Source organism: Neoarius graeffei, chromosome 6, assembly GCF_027579695.1.
Source record: "Neoarius graeffei isolate fNeoGra1 chromosome 6, fNeoGra1.pri, whole genome shotgun sequence".
NCBI lineage: Eukaryota > Metazoa > Chordata > Actinopteri > Siluriformes > Ariidae > Neoarius > Neoarius graeffei.
The window spans coordinates 66036332-66062089 of NC_083574.1; the positions used below are offsets into that span (position 1 = coordinate 66036332).

Sequence of the window (25758 nt, forward strand, 5' to 3'; positions counted from 1 at the left end):
TCATGTTTAGATACGGCTTCTTCTTTGAACTATAGACTTTTAGCTGGCAACAGCGGATGGCACGGTGAATTGTGTTCACAGATAATGTTCTCTGGAAATATTCCTGAGCCCATTTTGTGATTTCCAATACAGAAGCATGCCTGTATGTGATGCAGTGCCGTCTAAGGGCCCGAAGATCACGGGCACCCAGTATGGTTTTCCGGCCTTGACCCTTACACACAGATTCTTCCATATTCTCTGAATCTTTTGATGATATTATGCACTGTAGATGTTATGTTTGAACTCCTTTATGATATTGCTCCACTATTTATCGGTGCAGAATTAGGGGGCTTGGTGATCCTCTTCCCATCTTTACTTCTGAGAGCCGCTGCCACTCTAAGATGCTCTTTTTATACCCAGTCATGTTAATGACCTATTGCCAGTTGACCTAATGAGTTGCAGTTTGGTCCTCCAGCTGTTCCTTTTTTGTACCTTTAACTTTTCCAGCCTCTTATTGCCCCGTCCCAACTTTTTTGAGATGTGTTGCTGTCATGAAATGTCAAATGAGCCAATATTTGGCAGGAAATTTCAAAATGTCTCACTTTCGACATTTGATATGTTGTCTATGTTCTATTGTGAATACAATATCAGTTTTTGAGATTTGTAAATTATTGCATTCCGTTTTTATTTACAATTTGTACTTTGTCCCAACTTTTTTGGAATCGGGGTTGTATTTTATCGATTTCAAAACAAAGTATTTTATGCGAGTCGGCATAGATACGTCTCAAGTTTGCATGCATGGCGCAAATCAGCGTGCTTTACTTTTGCATGCCGCTCTGAAGTTTGGATTTTTTTTTTTTAAATATATTTTTTTTTTTTTAAATTCAACTGTGTATTTATACTAAAACAATCCACCTCAGGCTTGGTGGATAATAACCGAGATGAAGACCTTCACTTTGCCTCCAGCAAATGATTGTGAAGTACACCAAGACTCTGCTCATTAAAATGTAATTTAAAAAAAAAAAAGACATGATTTAGGATTCTGTCTGGGGTGCTGATCATGTGATTGTCATGATTGTCTGTCTGTTTTATTAAAGAGTGCAAATTATGCTATCAGTAATTGTCATCTCACTACAGCGCAGCTAACAAGTGTCTGCTTAAAGTCGCTGCTTATTCAGCCCAGCTGGAGCAGTACCCAAAAGCCATTGAGATATATGAACAGGTGAGTATACATCTGGCTAAGATGACAAATCTAGGTTTGCAAGGTTTTTTTTTTTCTTCTGCCACAGATGTAGAACTTCAAATCTGTTTAGTTTTCTGTTCTTCGCAGTGCTTTATGAGCAGAAAATCACACTGCATTTCCCTATTTGTGAATCCAGAACTGTATGTCGTAGCCTTTCAAAACTTAAGCTGAGATACTGAACAGTGCTCGCAACTATAACTCTCCATCATTGCAGTGTACCTAAATGTAGACATTATTCTGAAAGCTTTGTCATTTCCCACTGCTTTGCTTTTGAGAAAGAAATGGCTGTGCTGTTCACCAAGATGAGCATCTGTAGCCAGCATTTCAAAGAATTGGAGTACTTGACCATCACTGACTGTAAACACCAAATTTTTTTGCCTCTCGATTTGAATGGACAGATCAAACCTCTGTTGTCCAGTGGAAAGGTTTTTGCCAAGCTCAGAGAAGCCAGCATATGTGTGGGACAGATGCACTTCAACTGTCCAGTTGAAGATGTGGGGGGGGAGAATCACCTGGTCTTTTTCCAGTCTTCAGCTGTACCCATGATGGCCTCAGATTCTTGTTCTTGGCTGTGACAGGAGTGGAACCTAATGTGATCATCTGCTGTTATTGCCTGTCCACCTCAAGGTTTGATGTGGTGTTCATTCTGAAATGCTTTTCTGGTCACCACGGTTGTAAAGAGTGCTTATTTATAGACTTTGTCAGCTCAGACCAGTTTGATCATTCTGTCCGAAGCTCTCATCAATATGGTGTTTCAACCTGCAGACCCTCTGATCTGGTTTTTGGTTTTCGGTTCTCACACTATCTAAACTCTGGAGACTGCTTTGTATGTGTGAAAATCCCAGGTGATGAGCAGTTTGTCATACTCAAATTAGCCCATGTGGCACCAACACCCATGCCACTGTTGAAGTCACTGAGGTCATGCCCCCCCCCCCCCCATTCTAATGTTTGGGTTGAAGCCAGGAAAGGCGAATGGTAAGGTGGTAAGGATCAGTGTGTTGCATTGAGTGGCAAGAAAGGATAAAGAGGAGAAAGATGAGAGCTGTGAGACAGCGGAGTTTCACAGCATTGTGCATGTGTTTGTCTGTAGGAACAATAAATTGGCTGAAAAGCACAAGCCAAAGCAAAAAAAAAACAACAACCTTTTTTTGGGGCAAGCTTGCCTCTTCAGTTCTCCAATGAACGAACAAGCGCATTTTAAAAATGAAAAATATGCAGACAGCGAGTCTGTTTGTCTGTCTGTCTGTCTGTCTGTCTAATGCAACCTCTGGGATGTGTGTACACGTACATCAGGGTTTTCCCCCCAAAAGCATCCAAGCATAGTGGCCCTGCTATGCTTAATTTGTTGATATGGTTAGTGACATGTTGCCATGACACTTACAATTTAGGCCTACCAAGGATTGCCTTAACACAGAAATCGTGCATTTTTTACACACAAAAATGCCAAAAAAAAACCCCTCCATGTTCAGAATTTTAATGCATTCCAGGACGCAGGGTTCCTACTTGAATTTTTTCTGATTGCCTTGACAAATCTGTTAGATTGTTTTAACAAACAAGGCAAAAGTGAACAGAACGAAAAGGTCACGACATCGTGGTTGCTTTTACGTGACGTCATCGCAACTGCGGATATCTGGATATGGGCTTTGGACATGATATATTTTATTAGACCTAATGCTTGGCTCAACTAGCAGCGAGTTTGTTTGTTTTTTATATAATTTTTTTTTTCTCTTCTTTTGGCTGCTCCCGATTAGGGGTCGCCACAGCGGATCTTTCATCTCCATTGCTCCCTGTCTTCTGCATCCTTCTCTACCACACCTGACACTTTCATGTCCTCTCTCACCACATCCATGTATCTCCTCTTTGGCCTTCCTCGTTTTTGTTTGCCTGGCAGCTCCATCCTCAACATTCTCCTTCCCACATGCTCTGCATCTCTTCTCAGGATGTGCCCATACCATCTCACTCTCATCTCTCCTAGCTTAATTCCCAAGCTCTCCACATGTGCTATCCCTCTGATGTGCTCGTTCCTTATCCTGTCCAACCTTGTCACTCCTATCGCAAACCTTAACGTCCTCAACTCTGCCACCTCTAACTTTGCCTCCGGTCTCTTCGTTAAAGGTATGGTCTCCAATCCATACGTCACAGCTGGTCTCACGACTGTCTTGTACATCTTACCTTTCACTTTTCAGTGTTCGTACAGGTCCTTAAAGTCCAAAAAGTCCTAAAAAAAATGAATTTGTAAAATTAAGTACTTAATTATCCATAAAATTGATGAAAATCTGTTCGTCAATAAAAGTCCTTAAAAATCAGGGTTTTTTTTCGTCTCCCTTCTAATAACATATTTTTAATTTCCGAAAACGCTGTTCCTGCTGCCCCGATTCGCGCAAACGACCCTGTTTCACAGGCGAACTGCACTAGCGGTCAGGGGCTGAACAAAGTGTATAGTGGCGACCCCTGGTGTCTGCTTTTGAGAATAGCCCGGAACCACGTGGCGCTGTTCGGGATCAGTCCCGAACAGGGTCACGTGACTACTTCGTATCAGCTCGGTCGCCCGCCATTGATGCGTATTAATGGAAACATGGATTAACAAAACATACGAATTTCAATCTGTCTACATCGCTATTCAACGAGGTCATCGACCCGAATCTTTCATATGCAAAGATGCCAGGACATTGTTATTTTCAGTTGTCCTGGCTTGATAAGCCAGAATTTCGTGATTGGCTTGAGAAAGTCCCGGGTTGTACAACGTCTGCTCGCTGCCGGGTTTGCAAGAAGGACATTTCTGTTAAAAGTTTGATCCATTAGTAAAACATTAAAAGGTATGCCTGTTTGTTCTGTAGATGAATAGTTCAGCCTTCATAACTCTGTGTGGTTTCCCTGCTGTTGGTGCCTTTTTCTGTGGGATATCTCACTGAAACAAAGAATTTAATTCTGAATATTAAATGGAAAATTAGTCAAATTTAGTAAAACAGTATGCATATTATGCAAGGTCTCATGAAAGATGCCACTGCGCAAAGATAATGATGTACTGCAGCTGGATGTTTTTTATTTGTAATTGTATTGTGTTATATGTGGCTAAGGCATCATGGGTGGCCCAGAAAGGTCAGCTGCCACATGACTATGGATTGTGTCTTTAACCTTGAGATATGCTTTGAAGTTCTTATGTTTTAAGCTATAACATGTATAGAAACATGCAGACTCATTAGAAAATTTATTCCATAACAAGAATAGCAAGGGGGGGTTCTGGGCCACCCTATGTCAATTTAATACTTTGTTTTAATTGTTCCTGAACAAAATGAAAATCTTGTGAAATAAATTTTACTCTAAATGGAATGTTCTTTATATTTTTTATTTTTAGCCACTAACCATTTCCTCGCCCACTGTTGAGGTTTTCTTAAAATTGTTTTAAATATCAGACATATCAGGAATTGCTGCACTTGTTGCAAGATTTGGTCAAGAAAAGTCCTTTAAGAGTCATAAAGAAAACAAGCAGACGAAGTGTGGGAAAACAAGCAAGTGATTGTTACAATAGGCAATTTCACACCAGTGATATTCAGTTTTGGTCATTGGGTCCTTAAAAAATGAAAATTGGTCCTTAAAAGTCATTAAAAAAGAAGCCTGAAAAACTGTGGGAACCCTGCTTTTGCTGGGACTTTCCTATTACAAATAACTCCCGAAATCCTTCTCCAACTGCTTCACCCTGCCTGCACTCTCTCACCTCACTATCGCAACCCCCATTTTCCTGCACAGTTGACCCCAGGTATTTGAATTCATCAACTTTCTTTACGTCTACTCCTTGCATCTTCACTACACTCTCATCCCCATTTTCATTGATGCACATGTATTCTGTTTTGCTACTGCTCACCTTCATTCCTCTTCGTTCCAATGCATACCTCCATCTCTCCAAACCCAACTTGACCTCCTTTCTACTTTCACCACATCACAATATCATCTGCAAACATCATGTTCCATGGTGACTCTTGCCTCACTTCATCTGTCAAGCTATCCATCACTGGCAAACAAAAAAGGACTCAAAGCAGATCCTTGATGGAGTCCCATCTTCACCTTGAACCATTCAGTTGTTCCAACTGCACACCTCACTGCTGTTTCACTGTTCTCATACATGTCTTGCACCACTCTAATATACTTCTCATTCACTCCACTCCTTTCTCATACAATACCATGACTCATCTCTCGGCACTCTATCATATGCCTTCTCCAGGTCTACAAACACACAATGTAGCTTTCTCTGGCCTTCTCTGTACTTCTCCGTTAACATTCTTAAAGCAAAAATTGCATCCGACGTGCTCTTCCTTGGCATAAACCCATACTGCTGTTCACAGATTGCTACCTCTCTTCTCAATCTCGCCTCCAATACCCTTTCCCATAACTTCATGGTGTGGCTCATCAATTTTATTCCTCTGTAATTACTGCAGCTCTGTACATTTCCCTTATTCTTGTATATTGGGAGTAGCACGCTGTCCGTTCATTTGGCATTTTCTCATTCTCTAAGATCTTATTAAACAATCTCGTTAGGAACTCCACAGCTGTCTCACTCAAACATCTCCAAGCCTCGATCAGGATACCATCTGGTCCAACTGCTTTCCCAGTCTTCATTTTTTTTCATGGCTGCCCTCACCTCATCCTTACTAACCAACTCTGCTTCCTGATTTGTTGTCTCCAATGAATCTGACCTTTTCTCTTTTGGATTCTCCTCATTTAATAAATCCTCAAAGTACTCTTTCCACCTTCTTAATACACTGTCAGCACATTTCCATTTACATCTTTCATCACTCTTACCTGCTGTACATCCCTCACTTCCCTGTTTCTCTGCCTAGCTAGTCTGTACAGGTCTTTCTCTCCTCCTTTGGTCTCCAGTCTTTCGTACAACTCCTGGTATGCATCTGCTTTCGCCTTCGCTACTACTGTTTTTGCCTTCTGTCTCATCTCTCTGTATAACCGCCTGCTTTCCTCATCTCTCTGATCGTCCCAATTCTTCTTTGCTAGCCTCTTCTTTTATAATTTCCTGCACTTCTTCTTTGTTCCACCACCATGTCTCCTTGTCTTCCTTCCTCCTTCCCGATGACCACCCTAGCACCTTCCTTGCTGCCTCTCTTACTAGTACAGCAGTAGTATTCCAGTCTTCTGGCAGACTTCCATGACCACTCAATACTTGTCTTATTTCTTCCCTAAACTCCTTCTGATGTTCAGCCTCTTTTAGTTTCCACCACTTAATCTTCGGCTCCACTATTTCACGCTTCCTCTTTTTCTCTTTCAAGCTCATCCTGCACACGACCACTTGATGTTGTCTAGCTACACTCTCTCCCCTGCCATCACTTTACAGTCTCCAATCTCCTTCAGGTTACCCCTTCTGCAGAGTATGTAGTCCACCTGTGTAGATCTTCCTCCACTCTTAAACATCACCCTGTGCTGCTCTTTCTTCTCGAAGTATGTATTGACTATTGCCAAATTCATCCTCTTTGAAAAATCAACCACCATTTGCCCTTCCACATTTCTCTCTCTTGCACCATATCTGCCCATCACATCCTCCTCTCCTCTGTTTCCCTTGCCAACATGTCTGTTGAAATCTGCTCCTATCAGCAGGCTGTCCTCCCTCAGTATACTTTCTACCACTTCATCCATCTTTTCCCAGAAAGACTCTTCATTCTCACATCCAACCTGTGGGGCGTATGCGCACACAACATTGATTACCACTCCTTGAATCTCCAACTTCATGCCTATCACTCTTATCTGACACACTGTTGACCAACTCTCCCCTCAAAACAATACTAACACCATTTCTCTTTCCATTGACTCCATAATAAAACAACTTGCATCCATCGCCAATGTTCTTGGCCTTGCTTCCTTTCCACCTCGTCTCCTGCACACACAATGTCCAACTTCCTTTTTTTCCATCATACCTGCTAACTCTCTCGCTCTGCCAATGTTCCCACATTGTGTTCCTACCCTCAATTCTCAGCTCCTTCCCTTCCATCTTTCACGCTCTCTCCTTCTCCGTTTTGGCGCAACAGTAGCACACTTTCCACCAGCACCCTGTTGACCAACAGTACCAGAGGCGGTTGTTGTTAACCCGGGCCCCGACCGATCCGGTATGGTATTTCTCTTTTCATTCTGCATGTTAGATTTGGCACAGTTTTACGCCGGATGCCCTTCTTGACGCAACCCTTTCCAATTTATCTGGGCTTGGGACCGGCACCAAGAGTACGCTTATGCACCCCCAGTGGCTGGATTATATACTATTCAAAAAAAGTAGGGGATATTTTATTTTGAGATCCAAATTTTCACATATACAAAGGGATACGAAAGCATGTGGTATAGTTCCTTACTGAGGAAGCATTTCCAAAGAAATTCATCACCCAAACACATCAATGATACTCTCATGATCAGCACGGGATGCTACTGATGATCAAGGGGGTCATGCCACAAATTTGCATGACTCTGAATTGGAAGGTTAGAGCCACTCCAAAGGAAGATTTTGAAGAGAAAGCATCAGATTATCAGTGGCTGAAGTCGTTAATTAAACAGAGACCATGCGCCGTCTAACACAGGATGAGAGGTTATGTGCCCTTGGCATGCTACAGGTTGGCACAAGACAGGTCGTTGTGGCAAGAGCATTGAATGTTTCCCAGTCTGTCATCAGCAGATTATGGTCCAGACATCGTGCTACAGGGTCTGTTCAGGATAGACCACGATCCGGTCGACCAAGGGCAACAACTCAGGCTCAGGACAGATTCATCCGCACTATTGCCTTGAGAAATCGTATGGTAACAGCAAATCAGATAAGGTCTCAACTTCGAAGGGATACTGGCTTGGTAGTGAGTGGCCAGACCATCAGGAATCGACTGCACAGATTTCACTTACGCCCGATGTCCTCGTGTCATTCCCTGTTTGAGGGATCGTCACATTAGGGCCAGACTCCAATGGTGTCGTCGTCATCAACGCTGGGATAATCGCCGATGGAAGCACGTAATGTTTTCAGATGAGTCGAGGTTCACTGTGGACTTCCTGGACAGACGCAGGAGGGTTTGGCGCCGACGTAACGAACGTTTCCATGACGTTAACGTCATTAGACATGATCCGTATGGGGGTGGCTCTGTAATGGTGTGGGGAGGCATCACTGCTGCCGGCAGAACAGACTTGCATGTTGTTGCTGGACGTGTCACAGGGCAGTACTACTGGGACAACATCTTGGCACCCCATGTTGTGCCGTTTGCACGTCGTTATGGCCGCCGTTTCATTTTCCAAGATGACAATGCCAGATGTCATAGGGCCAGGATCGTTACAGATTACCTCCAGCAGCAGAATATCACCAGATTACCATGGCCAGCACTCAGTCTGGACCTTTCCCCCATCGAGCATGTCTGGGACATGCTTGGACAGCGGCTACGCCAACGTCAACAACCTCCTGCCAATGTCCAAGAACTTGCTGCAGCATTGCAACAGGAATGGAATAACATTCCCCAAAATGACCTGGGACGTCTCGTTAGGAGTATGCCACACCGAATTCGAGCTTGTCTAGCCAACCGAAGGGGTTTTACCCGCTACTGACTCGGTTTCAAAATGGTGGTAAATTTGCTGTGTGACCCTGTGTTTGTGTTGACCCTTATTCTGGAGAATCTGTCCTTTACTGACTGTACACAGGGTTTCGAATAAATTGACAAATGTTTCCTTAATGTTTTTCTGTCATTTGTTTCCTTCCTGACTTCATGATCTGCATTTCATTCTACTTGTAAATCCAATATCCCCTACTTTTTTTGAATAATATATTTAAAAAAAAAATCCACCCCAACCTGAATTGCAGCGTGTGGCTCCATTCCTCATTGTACACCATCAAAGTTGTTACAATAACTTTGATGAAATCTTAATATTTTATATTATTCCAGTAGATAATGTGGTCCAGTTTTACTTTAGACTTTGACGGTGCTCAAAGTCTAAAATAAAATTGGACCATATCTACTGGAATAATATAAAATATTAAGATTCCATCAAAGTTATTGTAACAACTTTGATGGTGGACAATGAGGAATGGAGCCACATGCTGCAATTCAGGTTGGGGCAGATTTTTAATTTATTTTAAGCGACACTATTTAGTGACTATTAAACCACACACACCACATGCGCTGGGGGACAGAGCATTCTCTCATGCCTGGCTGTTTGAAAGACACAGAGACACATTAATAGCCAGTAATTAGACATGGGTGTACCTCGTTGTGTTACCTGCTGGTTCCACCTGACTCCTCACCGTTCACAGCCAACACTTGACCACACCCTCGCTGCCACATACCCCCACCACCCGACTCAGGCTGGGGAACCATCCTGCCTGCAGCTGACACATCTCCCCAGTGGGAGAGGTAATCTGCCACCACCATCTGTGCCCCTGGCCTGTGGACCACCTCGAATTTAAAGGGGTGAAGGGCCAGATACCAATGAGCTATCTACGTGTCGGCATCCTTCATGTGGTGGAGCGACTGGAGCGGGGCGTGGTCAGAACAGAGGGTGAATGGACGTCTGAGCAGGTACTACTGGAGAGCGAGGACTGGCCACTTGATGGCCAGAAAATCCTTTTCTATGGTGTTGTACTTTGATTCTAACATGGAGAGTTTATGGCTGATGTGCAGCACCAGGTGCTCCTCCCTCCATCTCCTGGGACAAAATAGCCTCCAGCCCTCTGTCTGACACATCAGTCTGTAAAAAAACAAAAGGAAGAGAAAAATCAGGGGAATACAACAGGAGGCCCCCACACAACTGTTTTTACCTGAACAAAAGTCTGTTCACATGGCTCTGTCCATTGGACCGGATCTGGTGTCCCCTTTTTAGCGAGGTCAGTCAGTGGACTGGTGATGTCCAAAGGGCTGGGGGCCATTTTGTCTTAGGTGATGAAGGGGGAAGAACACGCCACGCTGTACATCAGCCTCACTGATGCTACATCATCCTCACTGTCCGATGTTATGTTATATTAATGGCATTTAGCAGACGCTCTTCTCCAGAATGACATACAACATACCCAGAGCAGTCTGGTTAGGTGCCTTGCTCAAGGGCACTTCAGTCATTCCTGCCTGTCCAGGGAATCAACCTGGTGACCAAAGCAAACCCAAAGCAGCTTTTCTAACCTTTAGGCCATGACTACTACCTGCTGAGATGCCCTTTAACTCTTTGTTCTAATCACACTCCATTCCAATGGCTTCACCACATGAAGGATGCCAATGTGTGAATTACTCATTGGTATCTCTTGCTTCAGTCATTTTAACTTCAGGGTGGTCCCCTGAACCACGTGTGTGTTCCATGGAGTTATTTGGGGCAGCGCAACGGTTGAGGCTCTGGTTTACTGCTACAGGGGCACTGTATCATGATTGGCCCTGCAGTCCAACTTTCTAAAAAGCTGAAATATGTGAAGGAAGAAAAATCACTGTGCTGTAATGTATATATGACAAGCTTTTTCTCGCTCCATATTAATGCCCATGGTTTTGGAATGTCTAATAAGCTTATATAGGTATGATGGTCAGGTGTGTACATACATTTTAGTTTTCAGTGTAGTTTTCTTGTCCACACTGTATTTTAGCTAACTAGCTAGCTTGAGTTAGGGTGCTAGTCCACATCTATCGAGGCTTTGCAGCGTCACATGACCCCATAGCAACGGTAACTATGCTGCCATGATGGGGGCATGCTTCAGTGCTTCATTCAGACGAGTTAGTTATTATTGATCAATATGGGAAGGTTTTGCTGCGTTTTTGGATGGACAGATCATTTTGAACAAAAATCTTTTTTTTTTTTAATTTACCAAAAGTAATTCATCATCGGAGGAAAACTAGAGAAATTCCTTAACGTAGAAGGGGAAAATGGGCGGGGGGGGACATTCAGCAGAACTCTGTGTCGAAAGGAGAGGTCAAAAACCCTATGGTATGCTCACTTTGTGCCCATGAAGGTAAGAATAAAAATTATATACATTATTTAACAACTGCAGCGCATTGCTCCTTCTTATACAGTGAAGTGAACATGAGCCTCAACACAGCAGCTCTGTACAGCCTTATCAATTTGCTTCACTGGGACTTGGTGCATTTACATTCAGGGATCCTTCGGAGTGCATTGTGCATGCACTTGGGACCCAGTCGTTATGGGAAACACCTGATGATTTGAGTGTCGTCTGCATGTGCATATAAGGACATGGGTGCTTTGTGAAGTATTATCATTTTCATATAAACAGTTTCATTTTTGTTTCTAGTGATTGAGACTGCTTTTGGTTTGTGTTTTGTTTTTGTAAATATCACACCTGCTAATAAACAGTCTTCCTGCACTTAAACCCATCTATAGTAACATACCTGACAAAAGACTTCACAAAGTCTCTGTGAAAACAGCGTGCTGATTGCGCTCAAATCACCATTGGGTGTTTCCCATAATGACTGGGTCCCAAGCACACGCACAACGCGCTCCAAAGGATCCCTGAATGTAAATGCACTTTAAGTCCCGGTTTAGGTTAGGCTGTGCAGGGCTGCTGTGTTGAGGCTCATGTTCACGTCACTGTACAAGAATGAGCACCTCGCTGCAGCTGTGAATTTTTTTTTATTTATTTATTTATTTTAATTCCTACCTTTTGTGGAAATGAAGTAAGCATACCATAGGGTTTTTGACCTCCTTTCGACACCGAGTCTCGCTGAATGCGGCCCCCCAAGCTAATGAATTACTTTTGGTAAATTTAAAAAAAAAATAAATAAAATACTGTTTCATTCAAAATGATTTACATATCCAAAAATGCAGCAAAACCTTCCCATACTGATCAATAACAATTAACTCAGCTGAACGAAGCACTGAAGTGTGCCCCCCGTCATGGTGCCCTAGTTACCATTCCTATGGGGTCACATGCCTCTGACCTTTTGAGGCCAGCCTCTGTTGGCCTCAAAGCTGGTGTGGAGCCTAGGGTAAAAATCCTACACAGCAACTATGTGAGATTACAGTGGAACAATTTAGAGCTTTTGCTCTGATTTGTTACTCGGTAACTGACAGCCACTTTGATGTGCACATACTATGTGGACGTGGTGATGCTGAGGTCAGCCTTAAATTCTCACCATCACATAGCAATCCACAGCTATGAGCTTAATCTGCATGATGGAGTAGAGTGCAGCACAATCCACTTTATGGAACGTTCTTCTGCAAAATCCTACATTTGTCAGCTTAACCCCTTCAATGCCCTTGGACGAGTCACGTACGTCATGAAATTTTTTACCACTGTGCCTTATGATGTACGCTACTCGTCATAAACACCTCCTTTTATGTACCTTACATGGCACATTACTTTTACTTCACAGTGACACATATGAATTACAGTCAATGCCTAAAACATTCTTCCATCATAAGGCACAGCGGTAAAAGATTTCATGACTTGCGTGACTTGTCCAAGGGCATAGAAGGGATTAAAGCATAAAAAATAATATAGAGTAAATACCAGGTATTTGGCATTCTAAATTAGGGTTTTTTAAATTTTTTATTTTTCAATTTGTAAATTAAAGCTGTTTTCTCTGTAAAACTACTTTTGATGTGTTGCTTCTCACACCTTGTTTCTCTCCCCTGTGTGTGTGTGCGTGTGTGTGCGTGTGCGCGCGCACGCACTGATAGGTTGGAACACAAGCAATGGACAGCACACTATTGAAATACAGTGCTAAGGAATATTTCTTTAAGGCGTGTCTCTGCCACTTCTGTGTTGATATGCTTAATGCCAAGGTTGCGTACTAAAGCCTAATGTTTTTTGAATAAATAAATAAAAATTTCTTATATTTTATCATTTATCTTTATTTTTTATTCCTGATTCTCTTTTGCTCTATTCCCCAATAGCTGGCTTTGCAGAAGTATGAGGAAATGTTTCCTGCCTTTTCAGACTCGCGTGAATGCAAACTGGTCAAGGTGACATTTCTGTTATTCAAATCTTTTAATATTAATATGCTGGAGACTAAGATGTTTTGAATTTCTTTAAATAAAGATGGTAAATGAAAAAGATGGCAGTGAGGTAATCCGCTAAAGTTTTAGCAAGCAAGCTAACTACAAGATTCTGTGGAGAACAAAAGTCACATCCCTGGTTGCTTCTGCTGTGTGCATTTTTATTACCTAGTTTAGATATGTATTGATTGATTTGATTATTATTAAATCTATGTGCTGTGTGTATTTTATCTGATCTGATTTTTGTCTTTTTGCAAACTAGCTAACTTTAGCCAGCTAGGTCCCTACCATTTGTATAAATCTGGATTTCTTTCTAATTTCTAAGTTTGGGCCTTGATAATGCATGACGCAGTTAAGATGGGGGGTATAAAAGTAGGTGGAATATAAGTTATACTTTTGCAAAGGAAAGTACAGAATCTTTGCTGTCAATAGTAACTTGGACTTCCTCTTACTCTCACAGAAACTTTTAGATGCATATGAGGAACAGAATGTTGACATGTATACTGACTCGGTAAGTCAGACTTTTGACCACATTTTATAAAACCTGTAGCTTGCATGAGTAGCTGTTAAGGGTTAATTATTCTTAAGTGTGGGCAGCATGGTGGTGTAGTGGTTAGCACTGTCGCGTCACAGCAAAAAGGTTCTGGGTTCGTGCCCAGTGGCCGACAAGGGCCTTTCGGTGTGGAGTTTACATGTTTTCCCTGTGTCTGTGTGGGTTTCCTCTGGGTGCTCCGGTTTCCCTCACAGTTCAAAGACATTCAGTGAGGTTAACTGGCTACTCTAAATTGCCCATGGGGACTGTGTGCGCACGCAGAAAGCAATCGGCCACCCTACTGCTGCAATTCTGACAACATCAACCAAACATGGTTTGCCTGGATTGGGTTTGACAGTGACTATGATGATTCTTTATTGTACAACTCCAACTCAAGTGTTATTAGAATCCTTCACAAAAATGAGACTATGTAGGGATAAATATGTATTTCAACAGTTTATTTTTTTCTCCTGTGCATATATTGTGGAGATGGAGATTATGCTTACACTAGTGATTTTATTTGCACTGTAGACTTTCTTTTGTAACCATTTCCTCTTCCCATACTAATCAGATCGGGGCAGTAAGTGAGACAACTGTGGCCATTTTCTTATGTGTCAATTTTGCTTTTACTAAAGTTCTGGCAGTTGTCTACATGAGCCTAATAAGGAACAGAAACGAGGAACCACAGCTCATAAAGATGGGCCATGTTCTTGTGGAACATCTCAACAAATGTGCTGAGTGACGATGAAGACAATAGCCAGTCGTGTTTTATATGATGAATCGTGCTTGGAATGTAACCAGTGGTAGTGTAGATGCCTTTTTGAAGTAATCGATGATTGACTTTTTGTTTCTATAAAAACTCACGTAATCAAACCAATCCCTGTAGCTCTCGGACGTGTACTTTGGTTGGTATGAGAGGCTACCCGGTTTCATGAACGCACAGGAGCAGGGAAATAAAGAAGCCTTTTGTTTAAGCATTTCACTCATTTATCATTGCAGTTATCTGAGACAAGGAAATTTCCATGGCAATATACACTTCAGGTTTACATGTAATGTCTTTTGACTGTGTTCTTATAAGCATGAACAGAAACTATATATTCATAGGCAGCTGTGATTTTTAAAAAAATAAAATTGGTAGGAATACAGTGAAGATGTACTGGCAAGATGTACTGACAGTTGCTGAGCTGTTGCATAGCAACGTGCATGCATGATGTTCTTAATACTGTTGTATTAAATGTAATAAATTTATGAACTAGTTTATTGTATTTCATTGATAAATGATTAAATCAACAAGCTAAATTTAAACAAAAGTATAGCATGTGTGTGGTTTGTGTGTCTAGCAAGTACAAATACATGCAATACAACATGTAAAAAACAATATAAGTTTTCATTTAAACTTTTAATAAACTTGTAATAGAATTAATCATAATTAAAACCATACCATTTTTAAATGTAAACCATACAGCAAACTTACACAAGTCATTGAAACAAGAAATTGAAATCTCGTTCTGAAATACTCTTTCATAATTAGGCCACACCAATTTAATTAGTTGGTTCTCGGAATCGCCGCTTGAAAAAAAATGCAAAATGAAGAAAAAAAATCGAAATCAAACTCCCGCCAACAGAAAAGGTCACGTGACGTGAGGTCACGTGATGCCGAAAACCAATCAAATCGCCCCCTTCACTTTAGATAAAGACTTGTGGAAGAAACATGCCTGTGGAGGGGAATCCTACAAAGCCTATGTTTGTGATTTGTTAGGATATTCAGCGAACAGAAGCGTAAAATCTTTGACGGGCATGTTGAAATTCTGTTTACTGGTTTGCCTGTATTGTTTGGTCTATTTCCACCTCTAATTTTACCATCAGAGCATTTTTTTTTTCTTTTTTTTTTTTTTTAATTTCGCCCGCTCGCTTCATATTTTTCCTGAAAAAAATCAGAGAACCAACTAATTAAATTGGTGTGGCCTTATGACACTTTTAACAACTTGAACTTTTTCTATTTAAACCGATCTACTAAAGCTCACTTCACACCTCGTTGCATAGATTACCTGCGTTTTGCCAATTCCAAACTTTTCTGCTAGCTGACGCTGACTTTTACCTGCACTTTCGTTAATCAGATCAATTTTTTTTTCTTTCAAAGACAACTCATTACGTTTTCTACTCATTGTCGTACAAGTCGATCTTAATTTTGCAGCATGACGTAAAAAATTTTGCGGCATGACGTAAACCGGATGTCGTGAAAGCTCTTGTGCCCCGTGTTTTGACACCACGGGGGGGCGCCAGTATTTTCGAGGTTTAATTACATTGATTTTCAACGGGTGGGACCGAAATTAATGGTCGTAATACGCAATATTGAGGTGGTCGCATTATTGAAGGCCACGACCAATGAAATGTATAAGCAAGCAATCGGGACCATGAAAAACTGTTCGTAATTTTGAGGCAGTCATAATTTTGAAGTGGTCGTAACATGAGGTTTCACTGTATACTAGTATGGAAAAAATTAAGAGACTACTTTTAATGGTGGTCACCATGAAAAGTGGTCTCTTAAGTTTTTTCCATCACTATATATTTGTCAGTTTACATACACCGACATGAATGTCATCATGGGAATATTGGGCTTTCAGTGATTTTTCTTTTAACTGTTATTTTTCTGGGGAAGAATGATTGTATAACATACATACACACATATATGGAGTTTTATTCCTATCTTTAATCAAGCACGTGGGCTTTCAATTTGAGAGCAGTATTTTTATTAAATTGTTCAGAGTTTCAATGTCCCTCCCCCGAAATAGCTACTGCTCACATGCAAATTTGCTCTGCTCCTCCTCAAAAACCTGCCCTCTTTCTCAAATAGCCACTGCTCGCATTTAGGCTACATCCACACGACAACGGCAACGAGATTTTTTTTTTTTTTTTTTTTTTTTTTTTTAATATCGCGTCCACATGGGCAATGGATCAGTAAAATATCAGGTTCATATGGCAATGCAGCGCTTGCTGAAAACGATGCAATACACATGCCACACCTCTACGTGCACTGTAAGACGGTCCCATCGGAGACACCAGAACAATAGAAGTAGACGCATGTGCATAAACCCCTTCTTCTGTAGCATTAGCCACATAAAGTTTTTTTTTTTTTAAATTAATCAGTAGTGTAAAACGAAAGATGCGGAAAGAGGAATGAATGGGGGTAGATGGAAGCCGGTACGCCAACATTCTGATATCCTCCAGAATCCTTTAATGGTCCGGAATAAATTGAATGCTACACGTTAATGGATTACTTTGTTCTTCTACGCCCTTTTTGAGGAATGTATTGTCGGACTTAAACCAACATCTGAAGAGGTGAGATCGCTCCTTTTTTTTCCCTATTTTTGCTGGCGGGATTGTTTTTGTTTTTGGAAAGCGCACGGGCGGTGTTAACCAAGTTATAGGATTTGTTGACAACTCGCATCGAGTTCGTTACACTTCTACCCGGCGTGAAGCACTGACAGTCATGTGGTTGTGACGTCATCGTAAACAAATCCGTTCTACTCATCCAGACGACTTCGCAACAGCGCCGTTGCCAGATTTTTTTTTCACTCTGGAACCCGTTCTCAAAAGATTTCGTTTTGGGGCACCCAAAACGCCGGTGCCGTGTGGACGCCAGGCTGAAACGATAAACAATTTTATCAGATTCACCTGAATCCGTTGCCGTGTGGACAGGGCCTTAGACTGCTTTGTGCACTTGCAGATCTTCTGCTCACAGATTTCTGCGCTCTCTCTCGGGTTTTGCTGAAACAATTCTCTCAAAATTCATCAACCAGTAGAATGCAAGGTATGATGTTGACGAATGAAATTGTCCCTGCCTCATTGGGGTTACTGTTTAACCAGGGTTCATAGCCGCAGCATCTGTGCACGCCGCCATATTATTTCAGCCATTCCAGACCAAAGACAAAAAGACCATCCAGACTGTTAATGTCAGGGTCCGTCATGGTATGAAGTTGCCGGTTCCCTTAGCAAAGGTCACTTGCACTTCTGTGATGGCAGCTTTAATGCAGAAAAGTACATTTGAGATTTTGGAGCAACATAAGCTGTCTTCAAGATGACATCTTTTCCAGGGATATTTCAACAATATAATGAAAAACCACATTCTACACATATATTTATTCCACAGCCATGCTTCTGTAGAGGGTGTCGATCCCCTTTGTCCCCAATAGAGAATATGTGGCAAATTTTGAAAGGAAAACAGACAAAAACGACTCCATACTGTTGCACACCTTAAGACCTGTTTGCAGGATGAATGGGACAAAACACTTTAAATACTTAATCACTTTATGTATTCAGTCCCTAAACATCTTTTAAGTGTTGAGAAGGAATGACAACGTTATAAAGTGGTAAATGGTTTATTGTCCTAACTTTTTTTTGAAGTGTGTTGCAAGAATCCAAGTTGAAAAATGTTTATTTTGGGGGGGGGGGAACCCAATAAAATTCTTGCACTTAAACATCAAATAATGTGCAGTTGCATTGTTCTGAGTGCAATACAGGTCAAAGATTATTTATAAATCATTGTTTTAAGTTTTGTTTTAAGTTTGAATTTCAGTTTCTACATACTGTTCCAACTTCATATGTATGTAATATACAGCACCAGTCAAAAGTTTGGATACAACTAATTCAATGCCCTTTCTTTATTTTTATTAAGACACTTCATGCCTTAAAGTAATAATGGACTGTCATTTCTCTTGGCCTAATTGAGCAGTTGTTTGATCATATGGATTACTACAGTTGTGGAATGTGAATATTTACTGCATTTTTATTCGTTTGATGGTCTCAGATTAAGAAGGCAAGAAATTCCACTAAATGACTTTTTTGATAAGGCACACCTATTCATTGAAAAGTATTCCAGGTGACTACTTCATGAAGCTGGTTAAGATAATGCCAGTAGGGTGCAAAGCTGTCAAGGTAAATGGTGGATACTTTGAAGAATCTAAAATATGAAATGTTTAACACCTTTTGTTTACCACATTATTCCACATACGTTCCATATGCTATTTCATAGTTCTGAATATCCTTAAAGGGATCCTCCAGTGGATTTATTCTCAAACTTTATTTTAAGTAAAAGTAGTCGCAGATGGCAAAAATAAAACTTTCATTTTCGGAGACTTGGTGTTCGAGAAAAATGAATTTTCTTTAAAATGCCAGTTAGGCTTGACGTATGCAATGACATAGTGGTCACTTGGAGCAACTCAGCTGTTTATATTCTCGGTTTACATCGTAGTTTTGCGAATTTTACAAGTATTTTACAGAATTGATCAGTTTTTAAATAAGTATGCCTCATTGTGTAGCATATAAATGCCACAGTGATGCTAAAAAGAAAGTACAAACTGGAACTAGACTGCATTTCTGCAGAGAAAATGCAAAGTGTGCTTGTTCAGCTGGAACAGTGTCACTGACAGAAACTGGATCAGACATGAGACCTTGCACTGCAGATATTTATTTTGCCATTATTCTGAATGTATGTCTGGTATTTGAGCAAATGTATTTCCTGAAATACGGATAAGAGACACGGTTGCAAAAAGTGTTTTCAGTGATTTTTTTTTTTTTTTTTAAAAAAGCAGTGAGTAAAATTCATCCATTATCCATAACCGCTTATCCTGTGCAGGGTCATGGGCAAGCTGGAGCCTATCCCAGCTGACTATGGGCGAGAGGCAGGGTACACCCTGGACAAGTCACCAGGTCATTGCAGGGCAGACAAATAACCATTCACATTCACACCTACAGTCAATTTAGAGCCACTAATTAGCCTAACCTGCATGTCTTTTGGACTGTGGGGGAAACCCACACAGACACGGGGAGAACATGCAAACTCCACACAGAAAGGCCTTCGTTTGCTGGGTTCAAACTTAGGACTTTCTTGCTGTGAGGTGACTGTGCTAACCATTACACCACCGTGCTGCCCCAGTGAGCAAAATATGTACATAATATAGTCAGTCACCTTGTATTAGTTTGAGTGTCTCATAATTGTCATGAGTACTTGATAATATTCTCATACTGTGACAGATTATCTAATGTGTTTAATTTATTGTAGTTGATCTGTTATTTAATTAAGCCTAGTTAAGAAAGAGTGCTGTAGTACTGTTGATTTTTTTAAAATGCTGCAAAGAAAGTTTTCAAATGTTTTGTATTTAATACATTTTTAAAAATTACAACTGACCCATTAATCAAAAACAAATTGGTGATATTTGAGATGTAAATATCCCAGAATATCAAATTTGAAACACCTCTCTCTCCCTCACACACTTTTTTTTAATATATTTATATATATAATATGTGCGGCATGTAGTGGTTGGCGCTATCGCCTCACAGCAAGAAGGTCCGGGTTTGAGCCCCGTGGCCGGCGAGGGCCTTTCTGTGCAGAGTTTGCATGTTCTCTGTTACCCCTTTTCCACCAAATCAGTTCCGGGGTTGGTGCTGGTTCACAACTCGTTCAACTTGCGAGCCAGCTGAGAACCAGTTTGCTTTTCCATAGCTCGCGGTGCTAAGGGAAGCCACGTCATTACGTCGCTGTATACGTCAGTTACGTCACTACGTTTGCATAAACCTTGGCACGAATATCGAAGCAAAAACAACACGGAAGAAGCAGCAGCAACAACAACAATAATAATGGATGACTTCGTGTTTGTACAACTGTTGCTTCTCGTCGCTTAAAAATGATCTTTCGCGGTCTTGTTATTGTTGTTGGTCTTAACAACTCCGCCCCCCCGCTGACGTAAGCGGTTCTTTCCTCTGGCCCAGCAGAGAGTTGGTGCTAGCCTGGAACCGGTTTTTCTGGCCCCAGAGCCAGTTCTTTGTCAGTGGAAACAGAAAACCCGGTTCCAAACTAAGCACTGGCCCCAAACCAGCCCTGGAACTGCTTTGGTGGAAAAGGGGCATGTGTGGGTTTCCTCTGGGTGCTCCGGTTTCCCCCACAGTCCAAAGACATGCAGGTTAGGTTAACTGGTGACTCTAAGGTGGGGTTTACATTAGACCGTATCAGTGGATCATCAGATTAACGTGTTTAAAATGATTCGCGTGCACACAGCAACGCCAATACACGGATACGCTCAGCTCCGCAGGCAGCCTGCGCTTCAAATCACTCCGCCCTGAACAGCGAGTGCCCTCTGGAGGGTGCGCACTCCGGCCCTGCGCAGCTCACAGAGCGTGCAAGTGAAGTGCACGAGCAGTGATTCGGGACTGAGCCGCTGTGTGTGTGTGTGTGATCTCAGTGCATATCGGGCATGCGCGTCACTTACCACTTGCAAGTGGAAGGATGGCAAGCCTAAAGACAATCATAACTACACAATGGGCAGTATTTGCATCAGTATTTGCAGTATTTTCATACTTTTATACTCTTTAATGAAAGGTGATGCAAGGCGGAAGTCCGCGCCGTTTTTCAGCAGTCGCGTCACATGACCAATGCCAGCGAATCAGGAAGGTGGATGTCACAGTGACGTTGTCCAATGACGACGCCAGCTAGAGCTCAGCACAGCATATCCGCGTATTCTCAATGTTTACACAGCACCGGACCAGACACGATCTAGATTGAATACGTGGACCCTGGCGGATTCCCGTTTCCCGGCGTTTCCAGGCGTTTTAATGTAAACGGACAGTGCATCCGCGAAGAAAACGAGACACATACGGTCTAATGTAAACTTGGCCTAAATTGACCGTAGGTGTGAGTGTGAATGGTTGTCTGTGTCTATGTGTCAGCCCTGTGATGACCTGGCGACTTGTCCAGGGTGTACCCCGCCTTTCGCCCGTAGTCAGCTGGGATAGGCTCCAGCTTGCCTGCGACCCTGCAGAACAGGATAAAGTGGCTAGAGATAAATAAATATATATAATTTTTTTTTTTTAATATTTGGGATGGGACAGGAATGAAAATCCACTCCTGTAACCCTGTACTGCAGAATCGTCTTAAATTCCACCAGCCAGCTGAGTATTTGTGATTTGCCACAGTTCATGACTGCAAAGCTGCTTATATTACTACACTCCCTTGCTCAACATAAACCTGAAATGGTGGAAATGCTAATTTTACACTCTTTAGACTAGTGGTTCTAGGTGATTTAAAATCATATTTATCATGATATTTTAAAAATAGAAAAGCACAATCAGGAAAGAATCAAGATCACAAAAGCCTAACTCCATACATAACTCTGGCTTATTGAAAGCTGAATTATTTAAAACAACTACAAATTAAACCAAATGTACAGCATGTGTATTGTGTATGCAGTGACAATTAATTACAGAAAATAATGTCCCGATTATATCTTGTTTTTCCTCTTTATTTCTTTTCCACTGACTGCTCTTTTTAGGTGAAGGAGTATGATCTCATCTCACGACTGGATCAGTGGCTCACCACTATCTTGCTGCGCATCAAGAAAACTATACAAGAGGACGAGAGTGACCTTCGTTGATGTTATTCTTTGCCCCAACTCTACTGCTATTCTTGTACGCTGACCACCTGTTCCCCCCCCCCCCCCCCCCCCCCCCAATATCTTTGCAACTCAGACATGGGTAATAGGCTACATTTAAGAACTAAAGAACAGTAAGAAATGGCTTGTTTAGACAAGCAGAGGTTCAAAGAGCACAACCAACTGCAATACAATGGGCACTCTTTGCTTAAGGACAATAGATGCTGTGGATTCATGCTTTGTGCCTACTTCTATTACTATGCACATACTGCCTTTTTCCACCAGTTTATGCTTTTTTTTTTTATATTCACTAGTGTTGTTTGCATCAGTGATGCCACTGTAATTTCACTGCAATAACCTTTTACCACATAATTCATTGAGCTTCCTTGTATCGATATCCAGTTTTTTTCTTTCCTTGTTTTATATTTTCTAAAATTGATTAAATTAAATATTATTGAACTATACACTTTTAAAAATTGTTCATTGCATATTAAAACATATAATTTGATGTTCAAAATTTTTATAATGTTGAGTTCTTATTTATCAAGTGTGCATTCTGCCCTAGCCATGGAGAATGGTTTATTACTGAAATGATATGCAGGTTGTAAGATAAATTGTGATGGAGCCTGCAAAGAGGGATCTTGGTTCATGTGCAGGAAGAAGCTTTTGAAGCTGATTAGTACAGTGGTTTTACAGCCCTGATTTTAACTGACCAGTCCACATTTCTGTTCAGTTTTGTCTTTTCTTTGCTGGGGATTTGCACTGAGGTTAAAGTCAAATTTATTTGTAGAGCGCTTTTTACAACAGACACTGTCGCAAAGCAACTTTACAGAAAATTAAAGACTTAATTAAACATGAGCTAACTTTATTCCTAATGAGCAAGCCTGTGGTGACATGGGCAAGGAAAAACTCCCTCAGCTGATCTAAAGAAGAACCTCAAGAGGAACCAGACTCAAAAGGGAGCCCATCCTCATTTGGGTGATAACAGATAGCATGATTTATAAATAACTCACTTCTATACCTGTGGCCTATATAGTCACAAAGTATAACTGTGAAACCAGGGCAATCATTATAGTTTTAATATGAAGTCTGTTTTGTTGAAGTTAAACTGTTCACTAATGGAAACTTGAGTGCCAAACTGTTCATGACAACTGCAGTCTGACACGATCTGGATTGAATACGTGGACGCTGGCGGATTCCCGTTTCCAGGCGGTTTAATGTAAACGGACAGTGCATCTGCGAAGAAAACGAGACAGATACGGTCTAATGTAAACGTAGCCTTAAAGTTAGCAAGTCAACATAAATGTATTACTGTAAGTGTCCAGAGCCATCTTCCAAGTGCGACTTTCGACTGTCCATGTGGGGGCCGTCCTCCACAGGAGTGATGAGATGAGACTCCAGCCAGATGTAGAGCATCAGGATGGATCAGGTGAGGCCAAGGAGCAGAACTCGTCAGCATCACTTAGTGTCTCAGGATAGACATGTAACTCTGAGACGGACAGACAGAGGGAAGAGATTGGAGGGGGCACTGGTTGTTAGGTATGCCCAGTGTCAGCTAAAGAGGAAGAACAGGATACATTTTGTACCGAGTGCAAGCAGGGACTAACTATGATAGCATAACTAAAAGGGGAGAGCCAGAAGGTAACGCAGACATGAGGGCGCCCTGGGACATAAATTAGCCAGCCAGTACACCGTCGTCAAACGCCAGTGAGTGGGGGGAGGGGTGACAGCATCCATACAACCCAGTTTACCAAAACACTATGTCTAAGGACCCTCCAGATCTACTCCTTTATCTAATAAAAGCTCATCTCATCTCATTATCTCTAGCCGCTTTATCCTTCTACAGGGTCGCAGGCAAGCTGCAGCCTAGCCCAGCTGACTACGGGCGAAAGGCGGGGTACACCCTGGACAAGTCGCCAGGTCATCACAGGGCTGACACATAGACACAAACAACCATTCACACTCACATTCACACCTACGGTCAATTTAGAGTCACCAGTTAACCTAACCTGCATGTCTTTGGACTGTGGGGGAAACCGGAGCACCCGGAGGAAACCCACGCGGACACGGGGAGAACATGCAAACTCCACACAGAAAGGCCCTCGCCGGCCCCGGGGCTCGAACCCAGGACCTTCTTGCTGTGAGGCGACGGCGCTAACCACTACACCACCGTGCCGCCCCTAATAAAAGTTATTAACAAAAAGTTTGACTGAACAAATGTTTTCAGCCTATACTTAAACACTGAGACTGTGTCTGAGTCCTGAACACTACTTGAAAGGGTGTTCCATAACTATGGGGCTTTGTAAGAAAAGGTTCTGCCCACAAACAAACAAAGCCCATAAATAAACACTGTTTGCCGATCACAGCAAGTGCTCTGATGTGCCCTCTGCGTGTTTAAATTAAAAAAAAAAAACTTTTTAACTATAATTTATCCATTTTAGAAGTTATAATTTTGCTAAAAAATTGGGTTTCCTGGCCATAACCATTTGCACTGACATTTGATATCCAGCCATGACTTTAACGGCACCCGAGAATGCTGTTTACCTTAATTACACAGAGCTATCAAATAAAGGTTTCTAATTCTAAAGAAAAATCACCAGGCGTCACCTTTCTTTCTCTCTCTGTGCGCACATGCGTTTTCACTGCTTCAGAGTGAAACACTCAAACACTTGACAGTTGGCCATCATTTTTACACTCAAACACTTGACAGTTGGGCATCTTTAGGGTTGTTTACAGTTTAGAAGCTCCAATAGCTTCGATAAGTCTTGTAGGGTATAGGTGGCATCACAATTTGTACTTGATGCACAATATTTCATCGTCGGAGAGAGTAAGATGGAAGCACCCAGGGACATTTTTTTTTTTAATAGAATCTATACACAGTATACAGGTACAAACAAGTGAACTCAAACATATCAAAATATGGATATTATCTCCCAGTATAGAGTTTCCTTTTTGTGTTTTGTTTGGCTTGAAATCAATGACCATATACTATATGGTATATTCCACAAAATTTCGTTGTCTATGGCTTATAGCCAACTTGGCGCTACGCGCCTTGTCGGCTGTCAGTGCATATCTGACTCCATTTCGTGGAATAATTGTTAAATATACATCTCATATATCATACATCATCTCCTCATGTCTCATATGCCATATCATACACATATATATAGTGCCTTGCAAAAGTATTCATCCCCCTTGGTGTCTGTCCTTTTTTTTGTTGCATAACAAGCTGGAATTAAAATGGTTTTTGTGGGGGTTAGCACCATTTTGATTTACACAACATACCTACCACTTTAAAGGTGCACATTGTTTTCTTATTGTGACACAAACAATAATGAAGATGAAAAAACAAATCTGGTGTGTGCATAAGTAGCCCCCCCCCCCCCCCCCCCCCAAAAAAAAAGTAAATACTTTATAGAGCCATCTTTTGCTACAAATACAGCTACAAGTTTCTTGGGGTATGTTTCTCTTAGCTTAGCACATCTAGCCACTGGGACTTTTGCCCATTCCTCAAGGCAGAACTGCTCCAACTCCTTCAAGTTAGATGGGTTGCATTGGTGTACAGCAATCTTCAAGTTATGCCACAGATTCTCAGTTTGATTGAGGTCTGGGCTTTAATGAGGCCATTCCAAGACATT

At 41.6% G+C, this 25758-nt stretch overlaps 1 protein-coding gene across 1 annotated transcript in view; it reads left to right on the plus strand.

The window, feature by feature from the left end:
• napab (N-ethylmaleimide-sensitive factor attachment protein, alpha b) overlaps positions 1–22646 on the plus strand; it is an 87459-nt gene extending 64813 nt beyond the window's left edge. The window contains exons 7-11 of the mRNA XM_060923996.1: positions 1117–1201; positions 12848–12952; positions 13064–13132; positions 13626–13676; positions 22022–22646. Of these exons, the coding sequence (XP_060779979.1) occupies positions 1117–1201; positions 12848–12952; positions 13064–13132; positions 13626–13676; positions 22022–22123 (412 nt within the window). The 3' untranslated portion in view covers positions 22124–22646. The remainder of the gene's footprint in view (positions 1–1116; positions 1202–12847; positions 12953–13063; positions 13133–13625; positions 13677–22021) is intronic.
• The last annotated feature ends 3112 nt before the right edge of the window (positions 22647–25758 follow it).